At 39.9% G+C, this 25,987-nt stretch overlaps 1 protein-coding gene across 2 annotated transcripts in view; it reads right to left on the bottom strand.

Annotated features, from left to right (window-relative positions):
- Positions 1–6,641: 6,641 nt before the first annotated feature.
- Positions 6,642–25,987, bottom strand: part of SLC30A8 (solute carrier family 30 member 8) — a 43,342-nt gene continuing 23,996 nt past the window's right edge. For both annotated transcript variants that reach the window (XM_040979464.1, XM_040979465.1), the window contains 5 exons: positions 22,549–22,702; positions 17,728–17,878; positions 15,410–15,515; positions 8,050–8,184; positions 6,642–6,787 (listed from right to left, as the gene is read on the bottom strand). In XM_040979464.1, the coding sequence (XP_040835398.1) occupies positions 6,642–6,787; positions 8,050–8,184; positions 15,410–15,515; positions 17,728–17,878; positions 22,549–22,702 (692 nt within the window). The remainder of the gene's footprint in view (positions 6,788–8,049; positions 8,185–15,409; positions 15,516–17,727; positions 17,879–22,548; positions 22,703–25,987) is intronic.

Consider the following 25,987-nt stretch of genomic DNA (forward strand, 5'->3'; position numbering starts at 1 on the left):
ATTCACCAGGAATCTCCAACATATATATGGCTGGGCGTGAGTTTTTCTTTTTGATATCAGAGTCCTAAAAGTTTCTGTTGGCTTGCAAATTTAAACAGATGCTAAGATCCAAATTTGCCACTGGCTACTTAGAAAACAGAAGACAAAAATGCACCTGGTTAGAGTGAATGGTACTATGAGAAAAGGTGGAGTAGGGTGGGCGTGGGGATGATGGAGTTGAGCAGAAGAAAGCCAGAATGGGTATATTTCACAGGACATGTCTGGGATACCTTCATTGAACTAGATAGATATACTTTCTCTTAACCAATGGATGATTAATTTAGTTTTTCACTTCAAAGAAGTAATATTTAGAAACTTTCACAAAGGGACTTGACTGATCTTATTCCCTTCAATGCATGACTCCTTTACCAATAAGACCTCTATTTCAAAGAAAGAACAGTAACTTCACTGTCTCGTGGAGATTGATGATGCTAAAGCTTTCAGAAGTATGGATGACTTATAACTCTATCCACATGTATACACTCACTTAGGTAAATAATAATACATAATAGTTAACAAATACGGATTGCTAACTACATGCAATGCCCAGATTCAATGGTGTTCTAGCTTGATAAATTCCCAAACACCTAAATAGGAAGGTTTCATACTCAGAGAATGCAAGACCAGAGTGTTTAAGTAACTCGCTTGAGGTCACAGAGCTCATCAAAGGGAGAGCTAAGATTCAAACTCAAGCAATCTAACTTCTGAATGGATGCTTATTGTATAAACTTTCCTTCCTTCCTGTCCTTCAACGTTTCCATTTCCCATCTGTAACCCAACATATGGAATGCATAAAAATTTTTTATGATCCCTAACATCACCACTGAGCCTTAGATAAATCTTAGCTGGGTACTAGATGACAGAAGCATATTAAGGATGGAGAGTGGCAATAAAGTTGACCTGATTTCATTGCACCCAGAAGAATAAAGTGTTTTACTTTGGAAAACATGAAAGGTCATTAATGTTTTGATAGCCAAGGGGAATAAAATGCATCACAGAAAAGAACTCTACTACACTAAGTCACTAACAGGAATGGCCTGGGGCTCTGACGGTGCCCATGATAGGACATAGTCAGACCTTCGCACATGATGAATACTATACAAAGTCCCAAGTCATCTCTTTTTTTGTCTTACAATCCCTGCTCCCAACATAAATAAGTGATAAATACTCAAGGAGATGAAAATGCTAATTATTCTCATAGGATCATTGTATAATCCATATATCTATTAAATTATCATACTGACCTCCATAAACATATACAAATGTTACATGTCACTTGCTAAGTGTCTTGTAGTTCATCACAACAACATTTTCTATCCAGCGTTTTCAATCTGATTAAAGATATAGACTCCAGGGAAATAACAAAAATAAGCAGAAGTTATGAGGCAGTGATAATTCCTTGGGTTGACACAGAAATCTCCCTTGCTTTTGGATATCTAATATTCAGTACATTCATGAAATAAAATCATATTTTAAAAAGGAAGTCAATACAAATAGACTATAACTTGTACATTTGCCAAGTCATCTGATCATCGGGGTCCTATCCTGGAGAACATAGGAAAAAGAAAATCATTCAGTGGTCTTTCAGACTGGAGAAATAATCTGGCGCTAGTAGTCCCTTCTGTGTTGAGAGTCAGATGTGGCACGAGACATTGGGAACCAAGCAGCTCTCATTTGGGTGCCTGAGCATGCTCCCTGAGCTGGGCGAGCTGTCAGCAGAGCGCTAAGCAGCTATTTCAGGGTTGCTGACTGATTCATGGAGATGACACAGATGTGACCTTCTCTGTCAAAGTCAATGTTTTCTTGGCCCACGGCATTTCCGAAAAATACAAATGTAAATGAAAAATAATGAAAGCCCATATGTCAACCCAGAGTCATTGCCTCAAAAATTGTTAATGCCTGCTAGGCCTCCACACCCTGCCACAGGCTGATGACACAAAACCACATAACCATAACTCCTGATCTCCACAGTGTTAGGAATGCTGTTAAAGGGAGTAGGGGGGAAAGCTGTTTTGAAAATTAGAGTTGAGAGCTTAGGTTACCACAGGCTTTTGCTTTTCAGATTAAGAACTAATGGATGGGACCTGATGTGGTGGGTTAGTGGTTGGAGTCCTTGCCTTGCACACACTGGGATCCTGTGTGGGCACTGGTTCGTGTCCTGGCTGCTCCACTTCCCATCTGGCTCCCTGCTTGTGGCCTGGGAGGGCAGTGAAGGATGGTCCAAGGCCTTGTGGCCCTACACACACGTGGGGAACCCGGGGAAAGTTCCTGGCTCCTAGCTTCAAACTGACACTGCCCAGCACAATGGCCACTTGGGCCAGTGGGCCAGTAGATGGAGGGTCTTTCCATTTCCTTCTTTCTGTAAACCTGATTTTCCAGTGGGAAAAAAAATAAATAAACAATAAGTGGATAAACACAAAGGGCTTTGCACATAGTCTTCCCTTTACTTGGCTCTTCATGTAACTGGGAAACTCCATCTATAATAAATAATGTATATGCAGCTTTGCATATGTAAAGTATCATTTAACAGTACGTGTAGTTGAGACTGTTCTTAACTCAAGGTGTTCTGCACACTCCCTCTGCGTAGCCAAACCAGACCCATCAACTTGGGATTGCCAGGATATAAACTTACAAATCTTTACTCTGCATAGGTGGGTACTGCATACAACGTGGGCTTAGAAATGCTACCATGTCGGATTCTTCTTGCTAGCTCCTTGTTAATCACCATGCCCAACACAAGCATGCTGAATTAATTGGTTGGCCTCTTGCAGGTAAATAGCTAAACTATCTGTGGCACCAACCTGCTGAAGCCAACTTGGATGCCTTTGTGGCTCTTCTTAAAGGTCTCTGGTTAGAATTTCTTTAAAAGGAGACATTAATTGTCAAAAAGTGACAAGGAAATAAAGATCAGTTGTAAAAGGCTTCTTGGTATATTCACACAGCATCCAATTCAGATTATAAATGATCTATTCTAAGGTTGGTGAGCGAATTTCTGCCTGTTGGGTATCACACCTTCAGAGGGGAAAAGCAGCTTACTACAAGCACTTTCTCTGCTGAAGATGAAGGCTGAAGTTTGAATGGTACAAGGATGTTAAAATGACCAAGCACTCCACAATGATAGAATCCTGTTTTGCCAATTTCCATACTTCTCCACAGAGGTCATGGGAAAAATAACTTTGCAAATGCCAACAGCAGAATGTGAATCAAAATATAGCTTGACTAATAATCTGAGTCAGGATCCAGACACACAGTGAAATATTTCACGGCTTGGAATGCCCAGCTTCTGCTGGAGGCCAACGTGAGCTGTCTGCTTCTTTTCTACTATTTAAGTCTAAATCTCAGGACTAGTACAATCAATCTTCTCTATTCAAGGAGGGAGGGAGAGGCAGAGATGGATGGGCAGGTCTGTAGAGCAGGGCTTGGTCTAATTTACCTGTTCAGCTCACAGGATTTGGAAAAGTAAGGAGAGAATGAGGCCTGTGTCTGGCTCAAGGAGATAGTCTGGCTGAGGTTGTTAATGAAGGAGGCAAGAAGGAAAAGGTGAGTGTGTCCCAGCTGTAAGACCCAGCAATTTTCTACTAGTAAAACTTAATTTTAAAAAGATGTGCTAGTCAGTTTTTATTAAGTGTGCTTACTGCCTTCATGGAGAATCTGAAAATAAATGGGAACAAGCGGATCCTGCGGGAAAGCAGCAGCCGCAGATCGCCTCTTAGCCTGCTGACTTCTTGTTTAAAAACAGCCAAAGAAGATCCGAGCTGTACGTGCCATTCAACCTCCTTTTTTCCCTTATAACTGCAAGGTGGCTTGTGTGTGCCCTTGTGAGTGTTACGTGCATTTGGTGGTTACACCTACTGGTAGTGGGAGCAACGGGGAAGTAGTGGGTGGAACAGAGATGCTGTCATGCACAGCAAAGCTCTGCACAAAATACCAGTCCAATCCCAATAAAGTGCTGTGGCTCAAAAGCCCTAGATGGAACACTTTCTCAGTACATACTCTTTACACACAAAGAACCTCATTCTTTACATTTATGATCTGTATTTTTCTGACAGAAACCCCCTGGAATCTGAATATAAATGAAACTGATACCCTGAGCAGAGATCTGAAAGCTACATTAAAAGATGGAAACTATAATTTCTAAATCCCTCTCATGTTCATTCTTCTACCACATTTTACCCAAGTGCTCTAGTTTCCACTCTTTCACATCCATATTGTCCATCGTTTAACTCATTCTCTGCAGACTAAGGATGTTGGCAGAATAGCCCCTATCCATTTGAGTTGGTTCCGATTCTCTTTCCTTAGCCAGACTTGTAGACAGGGTCAATTCCAGTGCTACCTGTTCAGTAATGCACAGCACACATCTAGGAAGCACTGTCAGTCCTTTGATTTTTTTTAAACCCAATGACTCATTCATCCCTGCCTTTTGAACAATGCAGAGTCATCTTTTGTTTGCACTTCTGAAAGAATAAGCCATTGTCAACACAGATTACTTGGTGAAATGAAACAGAACTTCGAATGAGCAAATTGGCCTTTAGATAAAACGGAGCTTGCTCTCAACCACTTTCTGACTTTGCCTTGCTTTTATGTTCTGTTTCATATCTTTTTGCTCACCCCCTTACTTAGTAGTCTTAATCCACAAAAGCCTCTCCTGATTTTTTTTGAAGATTTATTTATTTTACTTGGAAAATAAGAGTCAGAGAGAGAAGGAAGGGGGGAAGGAAAAAGAAGATTCCCCCATCTGCTGCTTTACTTCCCAAATGACTGCAACAGCCACTGGACTGGTCTGAGCCAACTGGGAGTCAGGCGTTTCTTCCATGTCTCCCACATGAGCACAGAGGCCCAAGGACTTGGACAATCCCCTTCTGCTTTTCAGGCATAAGCAAGGAATTGGATTATGGAACAGAGTACTCAGAACACAAACCAGTGCCCATATAGGATGCCAGCGCTGGCAAGTTCAGGATTAGCCTGTAACATAACTTGAGGTGTTTTTTTTCTTTTTCAAACCTGGCAAGGTCCATCTTCAGGGTTTATGAAGTCATGTTCTTGATTTGCATTCATTCCTTTAGAAGATGCATTTATCTGACACCCAAAGTTATATGTGTGATGGATCCACTGTTTTACTCTTCAAATGACTCAATGGCCAGGGTTGGATCAGACCAAAACAGTAGCCTGGAACTCCATCCAGGTCTCCCATATGGGTGGTAGAGACCCAAGCACATAGGCCATCATCTGCCTCTTTCCCAGGCACATTAGCAGGAAGATGGATTAGAAGTAGAGCATCTAAGACTGTAATGAGTACCCAAATGGGATACCACCATTGTAGGCTGTAGCTTAACTCTCTACACCACAACTCTAGCCCCTCTTGCTTCTAAAATATGCTTTCTCCTACAATTAACTTTGCTAACATCCACTTCTTGTTCATATTTCAACTCACAGCTATTCTGTTAACCTTCTCCAACCTCAACCAGACTCTCTTCTTTCCCATGATCTTCCACTACTTGTAGTACATGCAAAACATTTTTTTCCAAGAACATGGACAGAGCTCTGTGATGGCAGAAGCTATGCTGGCTTGTTTCCCACATGCTTAGCCCAAACTTGATGCCAAACATTGTCTTCTAATGATCAAATAAGTAACATTGGTTACATTCCTTATCCTCTTCAACTCTTATATTCTTGTCCAGACAATAACGGCATTAGTTGCAACTTCTCCCAATCTCAAAAATGAGCCAACATTTCTAAATAGCCCATTGTAGTGATTGGATAATAGTTGGTGCTTCATAAATATTATTTACAACTTGAGTTCTTACCTGAAATTATCACTAAATAATTTTCTGTGAGACCTGAGATTGATTCTATTCCTTTGCATCCTTATTTTCTTTTATTAGGTTGATGATATGAAAACACTTGAACAGCAATTTTATAACTTTTGTCCAAAACTTTTATCCAGAACAGTAAAATACAGTTCTTCAATTTTAGATATATTGCAACCTAATTTATAGGTAAGACTAAGAAAAATGTCTCCCCCATTTAGTTCATAGTGATGTTGATAGGACCTAGTAGATGTTATTCCTGCTCATACTACAAATGCTGAGAAAGTCAAACTCTTTTTTTTTCTCCAACATGCTGCTATTCCAGTTTTCAATTTACATGTTCCAAAGGAATTTTGTGTCTTTGTGAAAATTTCCAAAAGTTCATGGACATATAGCTAAGAGATAACAGATTTTCCATAAACATTTTTTGGCACTGACACTGATTTCGATAAGACTTTCCTGAATTCAAATTTTACCACACCTTTACTGGATATATTATTCAAGGCAAGTGAACCTTTTGTTGCCTATGGATACAAACAGCTGTTCTTTCATCCCCAGTTACAAATCTATTCACACATTCCTCTAATTAAATACAGCTACTGATGAGTATATAATCCAATTAACTGGCTCTGAATGCTTCTTCATTCCAAGTGAATAGTGCTAAATAAAGAACAAAATATGCACCTTGCAAAGAGTCATACTGTTTCAAATATCTTCCTTTGGATTCTTCTTATGTCATTGCATTGCTGCATGTAGACTGCCTCGCTAATGAAGGATGCTGTCAGGGTGACTGAGCTAGTCCTCGGGGGCTTCACAGAAAAGGCAGTCAGGGTCCTGGTCGGCTGGAGATTCCATCTGAATGGTGAGGGAGTGCAGAGCAAAGCTTTGGCTGAGTGCTTTGGCAATCTCTCTCCGAACAACCTGGTCGTTCCAGTTGGCTGCTGTTGACAAAGAATCACAGTGAGATTAGCACTGATTGCACACACACTACTAGGCCTCCAGCTTCAGATGCTCTGCTTCTGGCATGATGGGGTGCAGCCTGAGAGGAAGCCACATCCACACTGACCAGCAACCACATTCTCACAAACACGGCAGGGAGAAATTCTGGGCTAACAAAGTACCCCTTCAACCACTGGGAGAAACGTCCTGCCCACAGTTAACCATGGAGTCCGGCACATCAGAAAGATGAATGTGGGAGAGAAGAGAAGCCCTGCAAAGAGCCAAGGTGGACCATTGTTCCTTACATAGCCAGGTTTGTCAGCCCCCAGGTGTCTCTACATGGGCAGCTCTTGTATTCAATTTGAATTTATATCCAGACCAGTGGCAGGAGCCAGAAGGATTTCAGGCTCTCTTCGGACCTTTCTTAGAGCAGTGTTCCTCACTACCATCTTTTTTTCTTGCCCAAGCTGTATCAGGAGGCTGTAAGTTCCCCTCCAAAGTAACCTCAGTGTTTACTGTATTCTTCCCTTTATTGTGAAATATTGATGCTACAAATGCTATAAAGTCACTGAAGCCAGATCCAAGTCCTTGGAGAAGAGTATGTCTAAAAAGCCCAGACTGGAAATGACTCCTGCTGCTGTTCTGATCCCTGGCTTGTAAGAACTGTCTTAAAGTTACTCTGTAGCAACCTAATATATTCTTGACCAGAGCTCTTTCTGGAGGCAGCAAAAAACCTGCCACTGCCTATGCTCCCAACCCCAGTATTTATTAGGAAAAAAATCATCTACTTGAAAAACAGTTTCCAGTATAAAAACAACGTACAAAGACTTCCTCACCTGGCTACAGAATTTCTAATCATCCACCATGGAACCTAACTTTAAGCATGGGACCTGTCAAAGCATGGAACACACAGGAAATACTCAGCTAAAATGTATTGCTGATTTTTTTTTTAGTACTTAATCATCAAACAAAACAGAGAAAGTCAAATTTCCAGAATCCTAGATCTTGAGCACGGGGAGACATTGTAGTCCTTTGTTCTGTCTCTGCTCTTCACACTGCAGTCAGCCACAAGGTTGTCATTAGAATTGTTGTTATGACAACATCGATAGGGTTGGTTTTCAAAGGCCCTCAGCACTACAGAACATTCTACAGCTGTTTGCTAGGCAATAGACACTAAGGGCAGTTATAAAAAAAAAAATGAGGAAGTTACTGACTTCAGAGGACATCAATTATTTTGTCTAGAGTATTAGCAAAAATCACTGACCTGTGGCAACATGAGCTGAGACAATCACTTGGTTCATTGTTAGAGACCAGACGTGCAGGCTGTGTACAGACACAACCCCATCAACTGCCATGATGAGTTCTTTGACTCCATTGTAACTCAGGCCCTTTGGTACACCTAACACAAAGGAAGAGTGGGAAAACAGTTATTTCACTAAATACAGCTCTCTGAGATGGTTGAATGGGCTATAAGTGTCTCCTATGACACTAATTTGCCCTCTACTTTGCTGGTTTACTGCAAGTGTTTACAAACCAAAATCACCAATTCCAAAGTGTTCACTATCAAATTTCATAGACAGTATTTTGCAGAATTTAATATGCAATAGCCAACAAGTAATCATCCTTAGATTTCAGGATGCATTATTAATTGTGCTTTTCCTAATTCTCTTTGCATACAAACTGAAAAGCAAAATGAAGTAATATAATTTGATATCAAATAATACTGAAGAAGCATTCTTACTACGGCTATCCTGAATTTACCCATTTGATAGAACTTCCCTGATCCTGAACACATTTGAGTAAAACAAGGATGATAAGAACACTCTGCAGATCAGAGTTCTCTGAGGAGCAAACTAGAGAATCTCTGCTCCTCATTAACTACAGAGCTTTACAAATGTCAGTTATCCTACGGGTCACTTAATGAGCTGTGTGAATAAAGGATTCCAGCATTGTAATGCCATCTTATTACTCGGCTTATAAAATTCCCATTATTTTAGCTACATTAGCATTCAATGTCGGGGTCACAGAATGTAACTGCTGTTCTTGCTCCTAGAGAAACTGTAAAGGCACACTGGATGGGGAAAGCCTGGCAGGCAATCAGCTGTGTTTTTAATGTCAATGAAACTGGGTATCTCTAGCTTGGAAAGCAAAAGGTTAAGGGCATTGTGATCACTCTTCTGAAATGTTGCAAAGTTTGTCATGTGGATGATGGCAGCAAATGAAACTGCATGACATTTGCTCTTGCTTGCTCCAGAGAGATGGACAGAGCTGTTAGTAGTTGGCATAGTAAAGCAGACATCAGTTCAAAACAAGAATTAAAATCAACTCAACCAGCATAACAGTGCTATACCTTTTGGTTGAAATACAAATTCCTTTCAGCAAGAAGATCTATAAAGTTCATGTCCAAGTCCAACTCTTTAGCCTCTACTAGAACACAAACTCCCAGCCATTTATTAATAATAAACACACTGCAGCCCCATTTGACACTTTCTAACAGCGATCCCAGACTTCTGGAGGAGTTTTCGACCTTGGATGCACACTAATATTATGAGTATTTTTAAGAAGTCCTGAGGTCTAGGTTACCCCCGCCCCCAGCATCAATTCAGTCTGACTCTCTGGAGATCAGACACAGCACGGGTAATTCTAACATGCAGCCAAGACTGAGAGTCATTATACTAACCTTTATGAGCCACCAGGATGTTCTGTCTTGCAGCGAGTCTTGAGCCTGACTTCATGGTCAGCACTGGACAATTAAATCAGAATCCCAGGGCATGAGGGTGGAGGGAGGCCTAAATATGAAGTGCTTGTTCATTTGTTTTCACTTGTGATTTTTCTGAGATTGACACTTAATAATTGTATGATTGTGTTTATGATACCCAATGTCACATTGGCAATTGTCATTTGTTTGTGTTAGAAACCTCTGAACTCCTGTTGTTTTGAGCTATCCTGTGAATTAGCTTGAACTGCAGCCATGCTACTGTGCTGTTGTACACTAGAGCATATTTGTGCTGTGGCATGCATTTTGGTGTTCATTGTGCAGCCTCTCTGTAGCCTCCCCACCACTACTCTTTCCAGCCTCCAGTCATCAGGATATTATTTACTGCTTTCAGATAAATTGTTTTTAGTTCCTGTATCAGTGGAAACATACAGCATTTGTCCATCTGTTCCTAGTTCATTTTACTCAACATAATGTCCTGCATTACATCCATATTGTTACAAATGATATGATGCCATTCTTTTCAATGACTGAGTAACATTCTGTTGTGTGTAACTGTTTCATAGATACTTCTCAGATGATTATAATGAGAAGCTGGTGCTGGGAGCTTAAACATATTCAAGTGATAAAAATGAGCAAGCATTCATTTTCAGGATTTAAGTAGTTTGCTCAGATGAGATTTCATTTCTGGGGCAAATTCTACTGATTCTCTATAGAATGAGGCTGGCTTAACCCCATCTCATATTGATTAATGACATCAATATTTTCTTTGCCTCTGTGGTAAGTGAAAGGTTCTCAGTACCAGAGAAGATCCGATGATGTTTTCTTTTTCTTTTTCTCACATTAACCCTCTGTGTATGAGGTTATGTGTGACATTAGCATATTGTAATAACCATTACTGACAACCTATTGTGTTTAAGGCATATGTTTAGTGCTTTATTTTTTGTAAGATTTATTTCAAAAGCAGAGCTTAAGAAAGAGAGGATGCCATTCCATCTGCTGATCCATTCGCCTAAATGACCACAATAGCTGGATCTGGGCCAGGCCAAGCCAGAATCCAGGAACCCCAAGCAGGTATACAATGTGGGTGGAAGATATTTTGTGAATTTCACAGGCATTTTAGAGCTGCATCAGAAGTGGAACAGTCAGAGCTTGAACCAGGGCTCATGGAATGCTAGCATCACAGGTGACGTCCTGACCTTTATCACAACACCAGCCCCATAACCACTTTTTTAATAAAGTCTCATTAATGATCCTAAGGACTTTACCAAATAGTTATCAAAGTTGCCATTAAGGAAGAGAAATTTGGGGTCAGAGAGAATTAAGCAATGTTGACAACTCCAAGTGTTGCCAAGTGTCATGCAATATATTATGTCATATATTGCCATGGTATAATCATCAAAAAGCCAACTACTAGATCTTCTTGCCAAGTGATTAATATAGCTGATACTCGGAACCATCTACATTCAGTATTGACTCCAGTTCTTGTCTCCAGTTTCCTGTCGGTGAAGACTCTGAAATGTAGGGATGATGACACAAGTAATTGTGTTCCTCCATTCCTGTAGGAGATCCATCTAGATTCTATTCCCAGCTCTTGGCTTAACTGTGGTCCCGTCTCAGCCAACTTGCATAGATGAGTGAATCAGTGGATGTGTGCTCACTCTCCCCCTCTTTCTGGTTCTCAAAGATATATTTAAAAATTTTCTATTAGGCTTGATGAGTGTCAACTCTGTAATTTCAGTTGATTTTTTGTGTATCTATTGCAATTCCCCAGGACTCTTAAAGTCATGATCCCCCACCCCTCTCCTCTTATCTCCTTCATTTCCTTACTCACATAGAGAGCACAAGTGCATGATAAACTACTTCCTGTAAAATGTAGTATCATCCCTCCACTAACATTAATGCCATATCATGTCCCAGTAATATCTATTACTGGGAAGTCTGTAAAAATATTAAAATCATACATAAAAGTACCTACATTAGTATTTAAGAAAGACAACTTCTGAGGCTATCAAGAAAAAATACTCAATGTTTCTTCCAATTAAAGAATCACATATGAAATCAACAATATATAAAATTTCATTTATCTTATTAGAAAACAATCATCAATTTATATACCCAGGGATGAGAAGGGTGTCAGAAAAAGGGTACTATTACACTATTGGAGGGGAAAATTATCATTGGCAGAAATGGCAAAGCTCTGGGACTGGCATGGTGGTGTAACAGGCTAAGCCTGCATCTCTGGCATCCCATATGGGTAACAGTTCCTGTCCTGCCTACTCCACCTCCCCACTTATGATCTGGAAAAGCAGCAGAGCATGGTTCAAGTCCTGCACCTATCTGGGAGACCCAGAAGAAGTTCCTGTCTCCTGACTTCAGACAGGCTCAGCTCTGGTCACTGCAGCTATTTGGAAAGTGGACTAGCAGATAGAAAACTTCTCTTTATATCTCCCTTTTTCTCTCTGTAAAATACACAATTCAAATAAAAATAAACAAAATAGTCCAAAAAATGGCAAAGCTATATGACTTACTGGAATAATTTCATGAGCATACAAGTGTTTTAAAATATATGTATAAGAGCAGTAATTATAACATTCTTTGTAATGTCCTTGCACTATAAGCAAATATATGTATGTGATGGAGTGACCGCAACTGAGAAAAATGAGGGATATCTATGTATACACTAATATAAATTATTTTCAAGAAAAATGCAAAAATAATTACATGTAATGCCTTAACAAAAGGACATGTAAGTGCACAATATATAGCATGTATACATATACATAATTACATGCATGTAAATGTATGTTTTGGGGAAGATATCAAATGTTACTTTGAAAATGGCATGGTAAATTCATTGATAAAAATACATGAAGACTTTTTCTCACTTTGTACTTTAACATTTCACTGTATTGCCAAGTGCAAATATTATTTTATAATGGCCTAATTTGAGAAACTAATTTGAAAATGATTTCCCAGAAGTTACCTGTCAGTTTTAATAATTATGTAAGATAGCTCAATCTCTGCACTTTCCCTTAAATTAAGAAACCTAATCACCAGGGGACAGGCACGTGAAGACAGAAAAATTAGAATACAGCTGTTTCATTGTAGACCAATTTGTCTTTTACCTGCCTTTGAGTTAAATAACTTTGATGTTGGCAGCAGCAGCTGTAGCCCAGTACTCGGCCCCAGTGACATCTGACTGTTAATCTTCCCATTGTTATCAGCATTAATCATGGCACTCACCAAAAGCAAAAGCCTTCCATGCACCCTCAGCAGTGATGACTGCACAACCACGAATTGTCCCTGAAGGTGACTGACCAGGCTCTGTGAATGTGTACTCTCCGACATGTTTAAGGCAAAAGGAAACACTGAAGGGATGTCTGGGTATTTTCAATTATCTATTTGGTATGATGCAAATCCCTAGCATATCATATAGGAATCCTTCATCCTAGTCAGTGGCCCTTAAAGTGGGGTTGATTTCTAATGAGAAGCTATTCTCCCATCCTTCTTCCTGCAAGACCTGCTGACTCAAGAACTGTGGGAGCAGACTCAGCCATCTGTCTTTACACAAGCCTTCCATGTGACTTTAATGCCACTAGTTTGAGAACAGTTGGCTTACTCTAATAAGGGTTTTAGCAAGTCTCCCAAAATGCCCACTTTCTTCACTGTAAATGAGCACTAGAGCAATGATAAACGGCAGAGTAAATATAATCCCGTATTTTATGTCTAATATATTTTAATATGGGTTGAAGACCCTAGTGCTAACTTCCATGATGCTTGAATATATGAAACTACTTAACATGAAGTGGAAAATTCCTTAGTGACATTAGTGACTCGTTAAAGCCAAAACGCAGATATAAAATTATCTACAATCTATGTGCATGAGGTGACTGAAGCATAAAAATATGAATTTTGTGTTTAGAATTGGGTTTCCTCCTTAAGATATTTTAGTTTGTATGTATGCACATATTCCAAAATTTAAAGAATTTTGAAATCCAAAGCACATGTGTTCTCAAAAATTTTGGATAAGGGATGCTCAATCTGGATAACAAGGTAATGTTAAGTCAGTAGTTCTCTCATTTGAAGTGCCATTCTCTATGGTAGTTAAGATGGATTTGTTCCAATTGAGGCCACATTATTGGATTCTTCTGAGGTCCTCAGTGTCCTACCCTGACCAGCCGTATAACCACAGCTTGTGATCAAGAATCAGGACTTTAGGAGCATTGTTGTAGCATTGTGAGTAAAGCCACCACCTGCAATGCCAGCATCCCATGTGGGCACCAGTTCATGTCCCAGCTGCTCCAGTTCTGATCCAGCTCCCTGCTATTAACCTGAGAATAGCAGCAGATGATGACCCAATTGCCTGGGTTCCTATTACCCACAGGGCAGACCTGAAAGAAGCTCCTGGCTTTTAGCTTTGGCCTGGCCCAGACCTGGCCTTTGCTGCCATGTAGGACATGAAACTGTGAATGAAAGTTCTTTCTCTTCCAATCCTGTGTGTGTGTGTGCGTGTGTGTGTGTGTGTCTGTCTATAACTACAACTTTCAAATAAGCAAATATTTAAACAAACAATCAGGACTTTCTCAGTGTGGAAATAACTTTTCAGTACAGAGTCAACATTACAAATGAGTTCTATGTATCCTATTTTCTAATCAACCAAAAGAGCTTGGGGAGAGATCATATTTACTGAGGCATTACTCTGCTCCAAAAGCTTTCACACCTAATACTCCCCCAAACACTACAGGGTAGATAATGTCCTGCCACTTCAAAGTTGAACAAACTGAAATTCAGAGGCCTGAAGGGCATTGTCTAAAATCCACCACCTGAACTTAGAAAACTAGAATCTGAATTGAAGTTTCAGTGACTGATGCGGTCTAATACATGCTAAATTTTCAACTGTACAATGCATGTCTCCAAGCCACACTTTTCAAAATGAATGTAATCCGGAGAGGTCAGAAACCAACAGCTCTCCAGCCATGCTATGCCAGAACAGAAGAAAATCATAAAAGTGGAGAAGGAGCAAGGGGAGCTGCCTGAGCCAGTGGACTTTAGGCATAAGGAATATTTTGATGGTGAAGGTTGTTTGTCATCTGTTTCTGAGTCATTGGAAATTCCAAGTAGCCATAGAGGCATTCCACAAGCCTTGGAGACTCATCAGGGCTAGATCCTGGCTGGGGAGAAGTGCACTAGTTGGCCTGAGTTCCTCCCATGCCTGGAGTAAGAGAAGGGCAGCAAACATCGCTCCCTCTCTGAAGACCCGATGTCCACCAGTCTATACTGCAGACCTGTTAAAGTCCCCAAAAAAGGGGTCTGCATTTCTTCCTTGTAGCACTTGCAACTTTTCTGTTCCTGTGTAATTATTCCAATAACCTTCTCCCTCTCACTGAAGTATTAGCCCCCTGAGGACAGAGTTATTCTTTGTTTTGCTCATCTCTGAAACACTAGCTTCCAGCATGCTATCTAGCCCAGAGATGGAGCTGGGTTCACACTCCGCTTATTAAGTAAGAGGTCACCCTAGTGTTCTTTTGTTGTAGGACCCAATTAAGCTAAAATATTCAGTCATAATGCTGCTTGCAGGGTAGGTTTACAGTTTTCCTCAATGTATTTAGAATCAACTTATGTTTTATAGACTTTACAATATATCCCCCTTGTCTTTGTGTTTGTATTTGTAATTTTTGCACTGTGGGGTTTTATTGAACAGCTGCTAGGGGTGCAAACAGAAGCCAGCTCTTTTTGATTAACTCCCATATGAATAGAATCAAATACTTGTTTCACAGAAGTTCCTTATGAGTTTAAATTTCCCCTACAACACAAACTTAGAATAAGCACGTGTTGCAGCCATTCCTTCTTATGACCACATGGGAGAGAAAATATTGATCCAGGAGAAAGATAACATCTCTCCTACCTTCCATGAGTAAGATGGAGAAGTCCTTTAAAATTGTGATGGTGCTGGCCAAAACCAGGATGGAAAAGATAAATGTGCAGATTGGATCAGCTATTTTGTAGTCTGGCTGGAAAATACAGAAACTTAAGTTAATTCATACTGTCCATCCAGGAAGTCTGATTAAAAAAGAAAATCTCCCTCTTTCCTTCCTTCTCTATCACCCATGCACTGCCCTGACATCTGACCCACAGGTACAATTGAAGCCTCAATCTTTTTCAGATTCAAATGACCACGGAGATGTGAGGCTACCGGGAACATCACCCTCATAATTTCATAACAAAAAAGAAAGCCAATTTTTAAGTGTACTCTCAGGTAGCTTGACTTCACTTCTCTGAAATAAGTAGAATTTCTAAATAGGCTGTGATGAAGATATGCACCAGTAAACTCACTATACCCGGTTACTTTCTGATACAATTGTGAAGAATAGAAGCAACACATGAAGTTGCACAGGGTCAGTGATCTCATGGCCCTTGGTCTTGATTCATTACTTTGCTTCTCAGGTTTGACACATACTCAGGCAGATAGCTTCAGTCTACCCAAGGTGTCATTCCTACTCATCCCCTAACACAGCTCCTGGCCTCACATGTTATTCTGCCTGTGAATTTCTATTGCACAGAAAAGCCCATGTTTCCTTCCCTCTAAGAATCTCCTCATCAACTTCATCTTTGTAAGGGGACCATCAGATTCTACTACCCTTATGATTTTGAGCAACGTTTAGTTTAGACTAGAGGTTTTCAATGATCATTTTGCTCAGCTTAATAACATGTTTTAATTTTCTAGGAAAAAATAGTAAGAATCCCTTAAAATTGAGCAGTCATGATGTCCCTCACAGCACCCTAACACACCTCTATTAGATCTTGATATTGCCAGAGAGCTAAGGTGGATCTGTACTTGTTCGGGGTCAGCAACTCATACAGGATGTATTACCACCATGTATTAACACCTTGGATTTTGTGGGGGTGGTCACTTCATCTGCATCATGGACAGTATAGGATGGACAATCAAGGTCTCTATCCTCTCCCAGTGAGACACTTATTGTAAGACCCAAGCAAAGTAAATTGGACTTCAATTTACAGAAATTTGAACTTTCAATAATCACAAAAACAGGACAAATCAAAATGAGTCTTCTTTATTTCAACATAGTGCCTTGGACAGCAATAGGATAGTTTCTGAAATCTAGCTACCAAAATCTACCTTTATTTCTACCTTGCTTTCTGTCTCTTGGCAGAACAACGCACATCATTTAAATTGGCTCACATCTCCTCTTTCCTCATCCAGATTCTAGCACAGACAGGGTCAAGTCTAAAACTACTTGTGAATAGTGCAACCTTTTCAGTGATAGACAGAATATACCATGAAAGCACAATTAGTCCTTTGCTTTTAAACTTAACCTTTAATTCTTCTCAAGCTTTTGAACAATGCAGACTTACCTTTTGCTTGTACATCTGAAATAAATGCTGATTATCTACAGCTGCTACTTGGTAAAAAAAGAGATGTTCAAAGAGAGTGTAGGGGTGTAGGTGGGCTTCTGGATAGAAAGGATCTGGTGTACATGCAGCAAACTCTAGCCAGTAAGTCTGTTTTGCTTATGTGAGTCAGAGATCTTTTATTCCCCTAACAACCCAAGAACCTAAAGTTTTCTGCTTCATTGCTGTGCATCTCAGTACCTCGAAAAAAATTTTCTTGAAAGACTAGAATCCCAGTTCTTGGGAGTCTTGGAAAATCTAAAGTTCCAGGCTCTGGGAATCTTAATTAGTTTGCATCGTCAAAGTCTGTTAATTAGCACAGGTAAGCTCAGTGAAATGTGCCAGCTTTCAAGGGACAAACATCATGTGTCCACTCTAAGACAGCCTCCCTCCAAAATACAAAGCAAAAAGTAAAGGAAAACATACACTTACAGTTTCACAAACGAAAAATGTCATGGAGAATAGAGTATCAGGAATCAAAGAAAATCCACAGACTGCACCTCTACTACTGCATAAAATGAAACTTCTAAATACATCTAGGCAAAATAACATTAAACTTCCTACCATTGCCTATACCAACAGTGTCATGACCCATGTAAAGAGTTACACCATGTCAAGACTACAACTTATGGACTATCATACTACAAAACACAGAGGACAATGTGAGGCAGGGAAAAGAGAAGGAGGTGAAGGAGAGGGGAAAGGGGGGAAGTCCTGTGCCTGCAAAAATGTAAAATGGAATATAAGAATTTTAAAAAGTCACAGGAAAGCTAGTGAATTTACCACCATGACAGGTAATTGCAAACGTCTCACCTTAAAATAAATAATAAGCGCACTAATGAGCACGCTGATGCTCTGAAATAGATCTCCAAGGGCATGCACAAAAGCTGCTCTGACACTGGCTGTTGCTTGCTCTTCACTGTGATTGTGGCCAAGGCCTCTCTGGTGCAAAACCGTAGTTAAGCTAAAAAGAGAATAAACACTGTGGTTGGCACATACAGACTTAAACCTTAAAAACCCAGGCAGTGTAATAGAGGAGGAAGGACAGCAGTGTGCATTATCCAAAATTATGCATCCCTGAACTATGTATGCTTTAATCTATACTACTTTGAACTAACGTTTCAGTACAAGTATTTAACAGAGTTCTAAATTTTTCACACAAGACTTACTTCAGATAGGTAAGGTTTTTCCTTATCTACCTAACACTCCTCTATTTCACATTAAATTGGAAAGGTTCAGTTTTTAGTTGAAAATCAAGCATTTTACAATGAAGAGGGAAAAATCATTTATTGAGAGTCCGCTAAATGTCAGGCCCTAAGTTAGGCCTGAAGTTGAACTTGAGTGGAAACCTAATTACCTATGGTCTCAAATGCAGAAAGCAATAGAAAATGACTCAAACAAAATTAGGAGAGTGGATTTCAGCAAGGTTGATATTTCCTTCATGTATTATTTTACCTAATCTTGTTCATTTCCTTGAACCTTTAAATTCTCTAAATGCCAGTACAGTGCCTATGTATATACAATTACTTATTCAGAGACAGAATTTTATTTAAGGTGTTATAACAATGCATATGTAAGAGTATATGCACACACACACACACTCATGTGCGTGTGCACAGCTATTCTAAAGTTCAGCATCTCCTGTCCAGGCAAGTGTGACAAGGAATAGGTGCTCTAAATCAAGTGTTTGGTTCTATTTACCTATAAACTAACTCAAGATCTAGTAGACCAAAGGTAAAATGAGTACCTTTTTACTGACTGCCAACAAGAAACATGTTCCTAAAGTGCTTTCTAAAATTTTGAGGGGAAAGGTAAAAAAAAAAATTCATTGTTCAGTGCCATGTATCCAAGTCTATTTATAGGTAAAGTGTATGTCAAATTTCAGACCATCATCATGAAGTGGAAAACAGGAGAACCTCCCAATCTCAGCATTATACAATAGACTGTTTTCAGACTATCACTGTCTGTATAGGAATTCACCACAAAGTAGGAGTCACCATGTAAGGTTCTTTAGACATCCCAATATAACTGGCATCTAATGGACTCTTTACTAGTGTTCTTATCATATTGTCATTCATTTTTTTTTTGGTTTATTTTAAAAGACAAAAGCTACTTAAGAATTCAGGCCAGGTGCTGACAAATGTTCAGTTTGTAAAAGTGAGTGTAAACAAATGTGGTCCCTTCCCAATACAGCTTTAAGTAAAATAAAGACAGCAGAGATTAAACACACACAGAGAACAAAAACGGAAAATTCTAATCCCAAAATGGCTGCCTAGAACTCGTGTAATGGGAAACAAACAGAAGAATGTGATTTAGAGAGACCTAGCGACTGAGCAGAATTCAAATGCTTCCAACGGTGGAGGAAATGTTTCAAGTTAAGAAAATTTTGTGTGCAATCGACTTAAAGCTCTGACAATAAGCTTCATGGTAGAAGTCATTCATAACTTTGATTATGAATTTCTGTCCTGATTTTGGGTTCCCAAGGAATAGCTTTATTCCCAAATGACAGTTCTGATATATCTGATTTAAACACAGCACCTAGCAGCATCTGAAATCTGCAATCCCAGTTCTTGGAGAAAACATTGTAGTTATTCATTATCTTCATAAATAACAATCTTCCTGCACAGAGAACTTCCTGCATAGAGAATGCAGAGCTTTTCAATTTCCTCGTCTAAGTATGAAAATAATCTGTGATGTTAAGGTATCTATTTTGAAAATCAAATTCCATCATTAGAATCCCAGGATGCTGTGGTATTCAGCTGGGTATTTTTTTTTCCCTTTGGGTAGCATAACATAACCTCTGTAGGACTGTTGAAAAATTAATACTTCTTCCGTGAGTACATGGCGTACTCCTTGTGTGGAGAGGTTATTGAGTCACATTTGACAGGTCATGTAGTCTGAAGTATTTGTTTCCTAACACTAATAGATTTACATTGATCAACCTGCACTTTTCATTCCAATGCCAATGTGAAACACATTTTCAAGTTAACTGGTTGAAGATAGAAATCTAGTTAGCAACAGAAGATTAAGCACCATTCTTCAAATAGCTCAGACTTTGCAAGCAATAATTCACAAACTGAGAGGTGGGGGATCGAAGCATCAAAGGGAAAGGCTTTTAGAATGACCCCAGGGAGTCTTTTCAAAGGACTTATGCTCAGTTTTTGCTTCGAATCCAGCGCTTCCCTAACGCCATCTCTTTCTAACAACCACTCTTTGAAACACCGGGTTCCAATCATCGCCTTCTTTGCTTTCTTGGAAAAATCTACCTTCTATTATGAATCCAGTTATATTGCTACATATCTAGACAGGGCCCAGACACGCTAAGATAATGGCTGTATCCTATATGAGTGCTGATTCAAGCAGCCACTTCTCTTCCCATCTAGCTCCCTGCTAATACGCTTGGGAAGATAAGGATGGCTCAAGCACTTAGTCTTGCCTCCCACAGGGGAGACCTAGGAGAGGTTCTAGGCTCCCAGCTTCGGCCAAACACTGCCCTAAACATTTTGAACCATTGGTTCCTCATCTTAAATGCTGGGAACCAGAAGTGTTTCAAAATTTGCATTTTTCAGATTTTAGAATATTAAAATAGCATCATGTTGATGCTCAAAAATTGTGAACTTTAAGATGCTTGGAATTTCCCAAATAAGGACACTTAACCCACGTTTGAGATGTCTGCTATAACAAACTTTCAACACCTTAGTAGCTGAAAATTTTACAAATTTGCTCTCTTAGTTCTAGAAGTCAGAAGTTTAAAGTGGGTTTATAGGACTAAATTCTTCCTGGAAAGTCTAGGGATGGAGGAGCCTTATTTTTATATCTTTTGTTTCCTTTTCCAACTCTGCAAGAACACTTGTACTGTATGGCTCCTACAGTACAGTTCTTTCTCTCATCTCAGATTTCCTGCCTTCCTCTTTGCTGGACATTTCCATTACATGAGCCCAGATAATCCTCCTGGCCTAACATCGTTAATCATATATGCAAAAACCCTTTGCCACGTAATTTAACATGTTCAAATATCCTGAAAATAAGAATGTGGAAATTTTTGCAGGGATAGATGCTAGAGTGTTAAAAGTTTGCCTAGAATTGGCCTATCAATTGAGAAAGAGAAAACTAACCCAAACGAATTGAATTCTTGGCCTAAAAAAATCATTATCAGCAGCAGTCAAGTAGATTTTGGCACAAGCAGAGCTAACATGGCAAATCACATGCAATGGCCTCCTAGGAAAACAATTAATACTACTTGGAAAAGAGAATGGACCACCGTCAGCTGAAAGATAAATGAGAATCTAAATAACACAGCTTAAAAAATTTGAATTTTTGGACCTAATGTGGTAGCCTAGAGGCTAAAGTCCTTGCCTTGCACAACACGAGATCCCATGTGGGCACTGGTTATAATCCCATCTAATGCCCTGATTTTGGCCTGGGAAAGCAGTCGAGGATGGCTCAAAGCTTTGGGATCCTGCATCGACATGGGAAACCCAGAAGAGGCTCTTGGCTCCTGGCTTCGGATCAGCTCAGTTCTGGCGGTCGCAGCCACTTGGAGTGAATCAATGAACGGAAGATCTTCCTCTCGCTCTCCTCTTCTATCTCCCCTCCTCTCTGTATATTTGACTTTCCAATAAAAACAAATCATTTTCTTTTTTAAGATTTATTTTTATTATTTTTTCATTGGAAAGGCGGATATACAGAGAGGAGAGACAGAGAGGAAGATCTTCCATCCGATGATTCACTCCCCAAGTGAGCTCAACGGGCCGATACTATGCCGATCCGAAGCCAGGAGCCTCTTCCGGGTCTCCCACGTGGGTGCAGGGTCCCAAAGCCTTGGACCATCCTCGACTGCTTTCCCAGGCCACAGGCAGGGAGCTGGAAGGGAAGCGGGGCTGCCGGGATTAGAACCGGCGCCCATATGGGATCCCGGGCGTGCGAGGCGAGGACCTTTAACCACTTGCGCCACCGCGCTGGGCCCAAAACAAATCTTTTTTAAAATTTTAAATTTTTGAATTTTCATGTAGTCACAATGATTAAAACAGAAATTACTCAATACTTACATGAATCAAAATATCACACTGAACTTCATTAATGTATATAAAAATAAATATTGCATGCTGGTCACAACTTAGCTTTTCTTAAAACTGATTACCATTTTATGAGGAGTCTGCAAAACATAAACTCAAAGTTGAAGGCAGATGGAAGTAAATATGCTGTAAGGTGCTTTCTGGATCCGTTCCCCAGAAGCTTTCATAATCTCCACCTAGCAGATACGGAGCAGGTATCAGTCACATCATATGGAACTGTCAGCTAGCAGAAGAGAACAGAATGGCTAGGAGTTCGATTCTGCTTCTCTAGACATGGATTCAAATTCTGACTCTGTATTGTCTGGCTGGCCGAGTATGTAATCTCACCAAACTCTGTCCCCCTTACATTGCAAGTTAGGGAACATTGCAAGCACTAAGCTGAACTGTTAATAACACTGGGAGCTTTCCAAAACGATAGCTAAGTCAATATGAAAAGCATCCCTTAAATCAGCACCATTCTTGAGCTCATTCTCAAATCTCTAGCATTTAAAGAAAGAAGACTTTGTCCAGAAAGGGTTAAGGTTATAAGCCTTATGGAGACAGTGTGCGGGTGACTTACATCACATTGGCCACCACTGCACAGGCGGAAACAATGATCATCACCGTCCCCTGGATGTGGTAGTCGGGATGCAGCAGGCGTTGACAAGCCAGGTACACCAGCACTCCAGTCACCACCCAGATACACAGAATGGACAGCAGCGCTCCAAGGATCTCTGAATTTTCGAACAGAAAACACACACACACACAATATAACTCATAGGTTGCCCATTCCACCCATGAGATCCATAAGATATGTGCCTCACTTCCTTTATTAAAAGAAAGGAAAGCAGAAGCCTCAAGCAAGCTCACTGTGTGATTTGTGAAGTGAAGGTATGGACACATGTAAAAGTAGGATGGGACACTTTAAGGCTGCATTCACAAAATGCCAGCATCTGACTTCATTGTCTCCAGATTCTTGGGAAATTTTCAGCAAATTTTCAGAACACATTAATTGCTACCTGCCCTTACAATTTTCCATTAGGGTTTTTAATTAACTAGGTGCTAAAATGGGTGAAATTTATTTGGAGATGAAATAATGAGACACAACAATGAAAGTATGTTAAGAAACTCTTCATATTGCTATAAACCATTTATGACTTGCTAGGACCAGCACCTTTGGGATGAAACAGTACAAAGGGCAGGCTTCAGAGGGCACTTGAAAATGAGTTTCATTTGCCAGCCCAACATATTGTAAGCATAAAAGTGAACTCAGCTTTTAATACCAGGAAAGAAGCATCAGAATGGAGGCATTTACATTTACATTTAAAGATAAGTTAGTGCTTCATGCGCCCACTGTGGGAACTATGGTTTGCTCACTTAGAAATTCTTTAGCATCCACCAAGATCTTTCATGCAACCTTGCAAGAAGGTTCTAAGGATCCACAAGATGTAGAAACATAGTGAGTCATTTGTCAAGCATGTTCCATAATCTTGTCCTTTCCTACCTTGTCCTTCCTTTTCCAAACAAAACAGATCTCAATTCCTTTGAAAGTAGAGAAATGCATTATTACTTACTGTGTAGCTGTTTTTCATTTTTCAATTATGTATGTATGCCTTTCTGATTTCTGTTATAACTACCTGCCAACTTTATCCCCATTGGCCACTTAATATTTCATTCATGTATTCTTTATATTTAGCTTCTTGCTAAATTAAGTTATCCATGAGATTGTATATTAAATATATATATGTGTGTGTGTGTATGTGTGTATGCTGCTTCTAATAATTATTGAGCATGTGTATTTATTGTGTGTCATTTAAAATTATCTGGGTAACAACCTATGGTACATTTTTCACACTATTTCAACTGCTTGTGTAAACATGCAAGTATGAATGGTCTTCCCGTGGCTAGTAAGGTGTGTTGAGACAGTAACAATCTGTGGCCTGGCTGTCCTTATCTTTGCAGTAGCCATAATAAGGGTATGATATGTAACAGGTTGACATAAGTTATAATTAAACTGCATCCCACTTAAATTCACACATTGAATTACTAAACATCAGTACCTCAATTGTGACATTTTCTGGAATAGGTCATTACAGTTGTGACAAAGATTAAATCATATTGGAGTAAGATAAGCTCAAAATCCACTCTGCCTGGGATATGTGTTTAAAGGGGGCAATGTTGATACAGGTGTGTAAAGACAAGAGCAGAGGCCTATAAGCCAAGGGCCTACAGGACTTTCTGGCAAATGACCAGGTGCCAGGGGAGAGGCAGGAACAGGCTTTTCATGCTCGGAGCTCAGAAGAAAGAGACTTGGCTGCCACCTTGATCACTTCTGTGTCCCAGAACTGTGAGATAAAAAAATGTATGCTATTTCAGTCGCCTAGAATGAACTACTTTATTGAGGCAGGCCTAAGAAACCAATGAAACAAGTAGCAATCAGTTTTTGCTACTTTCTCGAAGTAGTTCAAACTTGCCTTTGCAAAACTCATAGAGGACCAGGACCAAGCATTTCTGGTTAGCTAGAAACAGACTGGCTTTATATATGGTAAGTAGTGGGTCCCCTGCCTATGGGGCTGCAAACCAGGACACATGAGTATCCCTAGTGCTGGGCCTGTGCTTAGGGAGGTATAGTGAGATAAGAGAGCTGAGAGGATAAAGCTGAAATACCAAGGGCAAGATCTATGTATAGAATAAAACAGAATTAAGAAGCAAAAAGTAATTAGCAAAAAAAAAAAGGGAAACTATGGAGAAGCGCTGCCCTAAACTGTATAATACCGTATAAAACCGTGAGGCTAGCAAAGCCCTCAGATAGATGGACAAAGCTGTGATGGGTAGCATTTACCTCTGTCTGGAGAGGGGCTGTTTAGTATGTTAGAAACCTTTTGAAATTTAATTGAATTAAGATTGAAAATCTGTTTCATCAGTAGCACTTGCCACACTTAATGTACTCAAATAGCCATAATACAGAACATGTCCCCTGTAACACAGAGTTCCATTACACAGGTCTGGGCTTCCAGAATAACAGCATTCAGGAATTCCTTCAAAGTGGCAAAGTGTAAGCCAAGATCATTCACCCTATCCTTCAGTGACCAACTAACCTTGATGACTGGAATTGGAAAGGGAAATGTTCTACAGATAAATGGGTGGTCAGCCAAAGAAACATGTTTTGCAAGCACAGCTCCATTCAGGGACTTGCAAAAGTAGAACCAGATCCCAATGTCACAAGCTCTTTAATGTCTCACCTCTCTCTCAGAAGAGTAAAGAAAATGTAATTCAAAATTCCTATAATGATAAATTGTTTAGCACGAAATTAGAACTTCCTATCATTCCCAACTTGAAAGCCCACAGTCCACACTTGTCATTCTATAAGACATGATCATGTCCAGCAATACCTTCTAGTGGAGGCTGGCCATGTAGACTGTCCTTGCCATATCTGCAGCTCTCCTGTGCATTGGACAGGGCCTGAATAGTTCTGGTGAGCCAGAAACAGAGATTGCACTTATACAAGTGAAGTGGATGGGCTCCCTACCTATGTGACAAGCAGAGCTTGTCTGACCCTAAACCCATGGACAGAGAGGTATGATGAGACAGAAGCTAAGAAATGCCTCCAGCTGAAAAAAAAAAATAATCAAGTGCAGAAGAAATGGAACTGCCATGTGTGGATTTGATGAATTGTAAGCAAATATTTTAAATGAGCCAAACTAAAGATTTCCCAGAGACTCAACCCTTATCCTACCCTGGGTGACTTCCTAGACAGCAGCAAGCGTTTAATCAATGAAAGAATCCGTTCCAACAAAAGAGGTAAAATTTCCTTCTCTATCTTCCTCCTTCATCATTTTTATTGTTGGCTCAATGAACAGGCTACTAATGAATAAATGAATGAATGAATGAATGGCTGAACACTGCATGCAAACAGTGAAGCCCAGTTTCTGTTCCCAACATCCTGAGAACCTCCTCATCGCCGCAGATCTCTGATGTTCTGTCTTACTGTGCAATTAGGCAGAAGTTTCACCTCCTCC

This window comes from Ochotona curzoniae, unplaced genomic scaffold, assembly GCF_017591425.1.
Source record: "Ochotona curzoniae isolate NIBS_2020 unplaced genomic scaffold, NIBS_Ocur_1.0 contig_3190, whole genome shotgun sequence".
NCBI classification, from domain to species: domain Eukaryota; kingdom Metazoa; phylum Chordata; class Mammalia; order Lagomorpha; family Ochotonidae; genus Ochotona; species Ochotona curzoniae.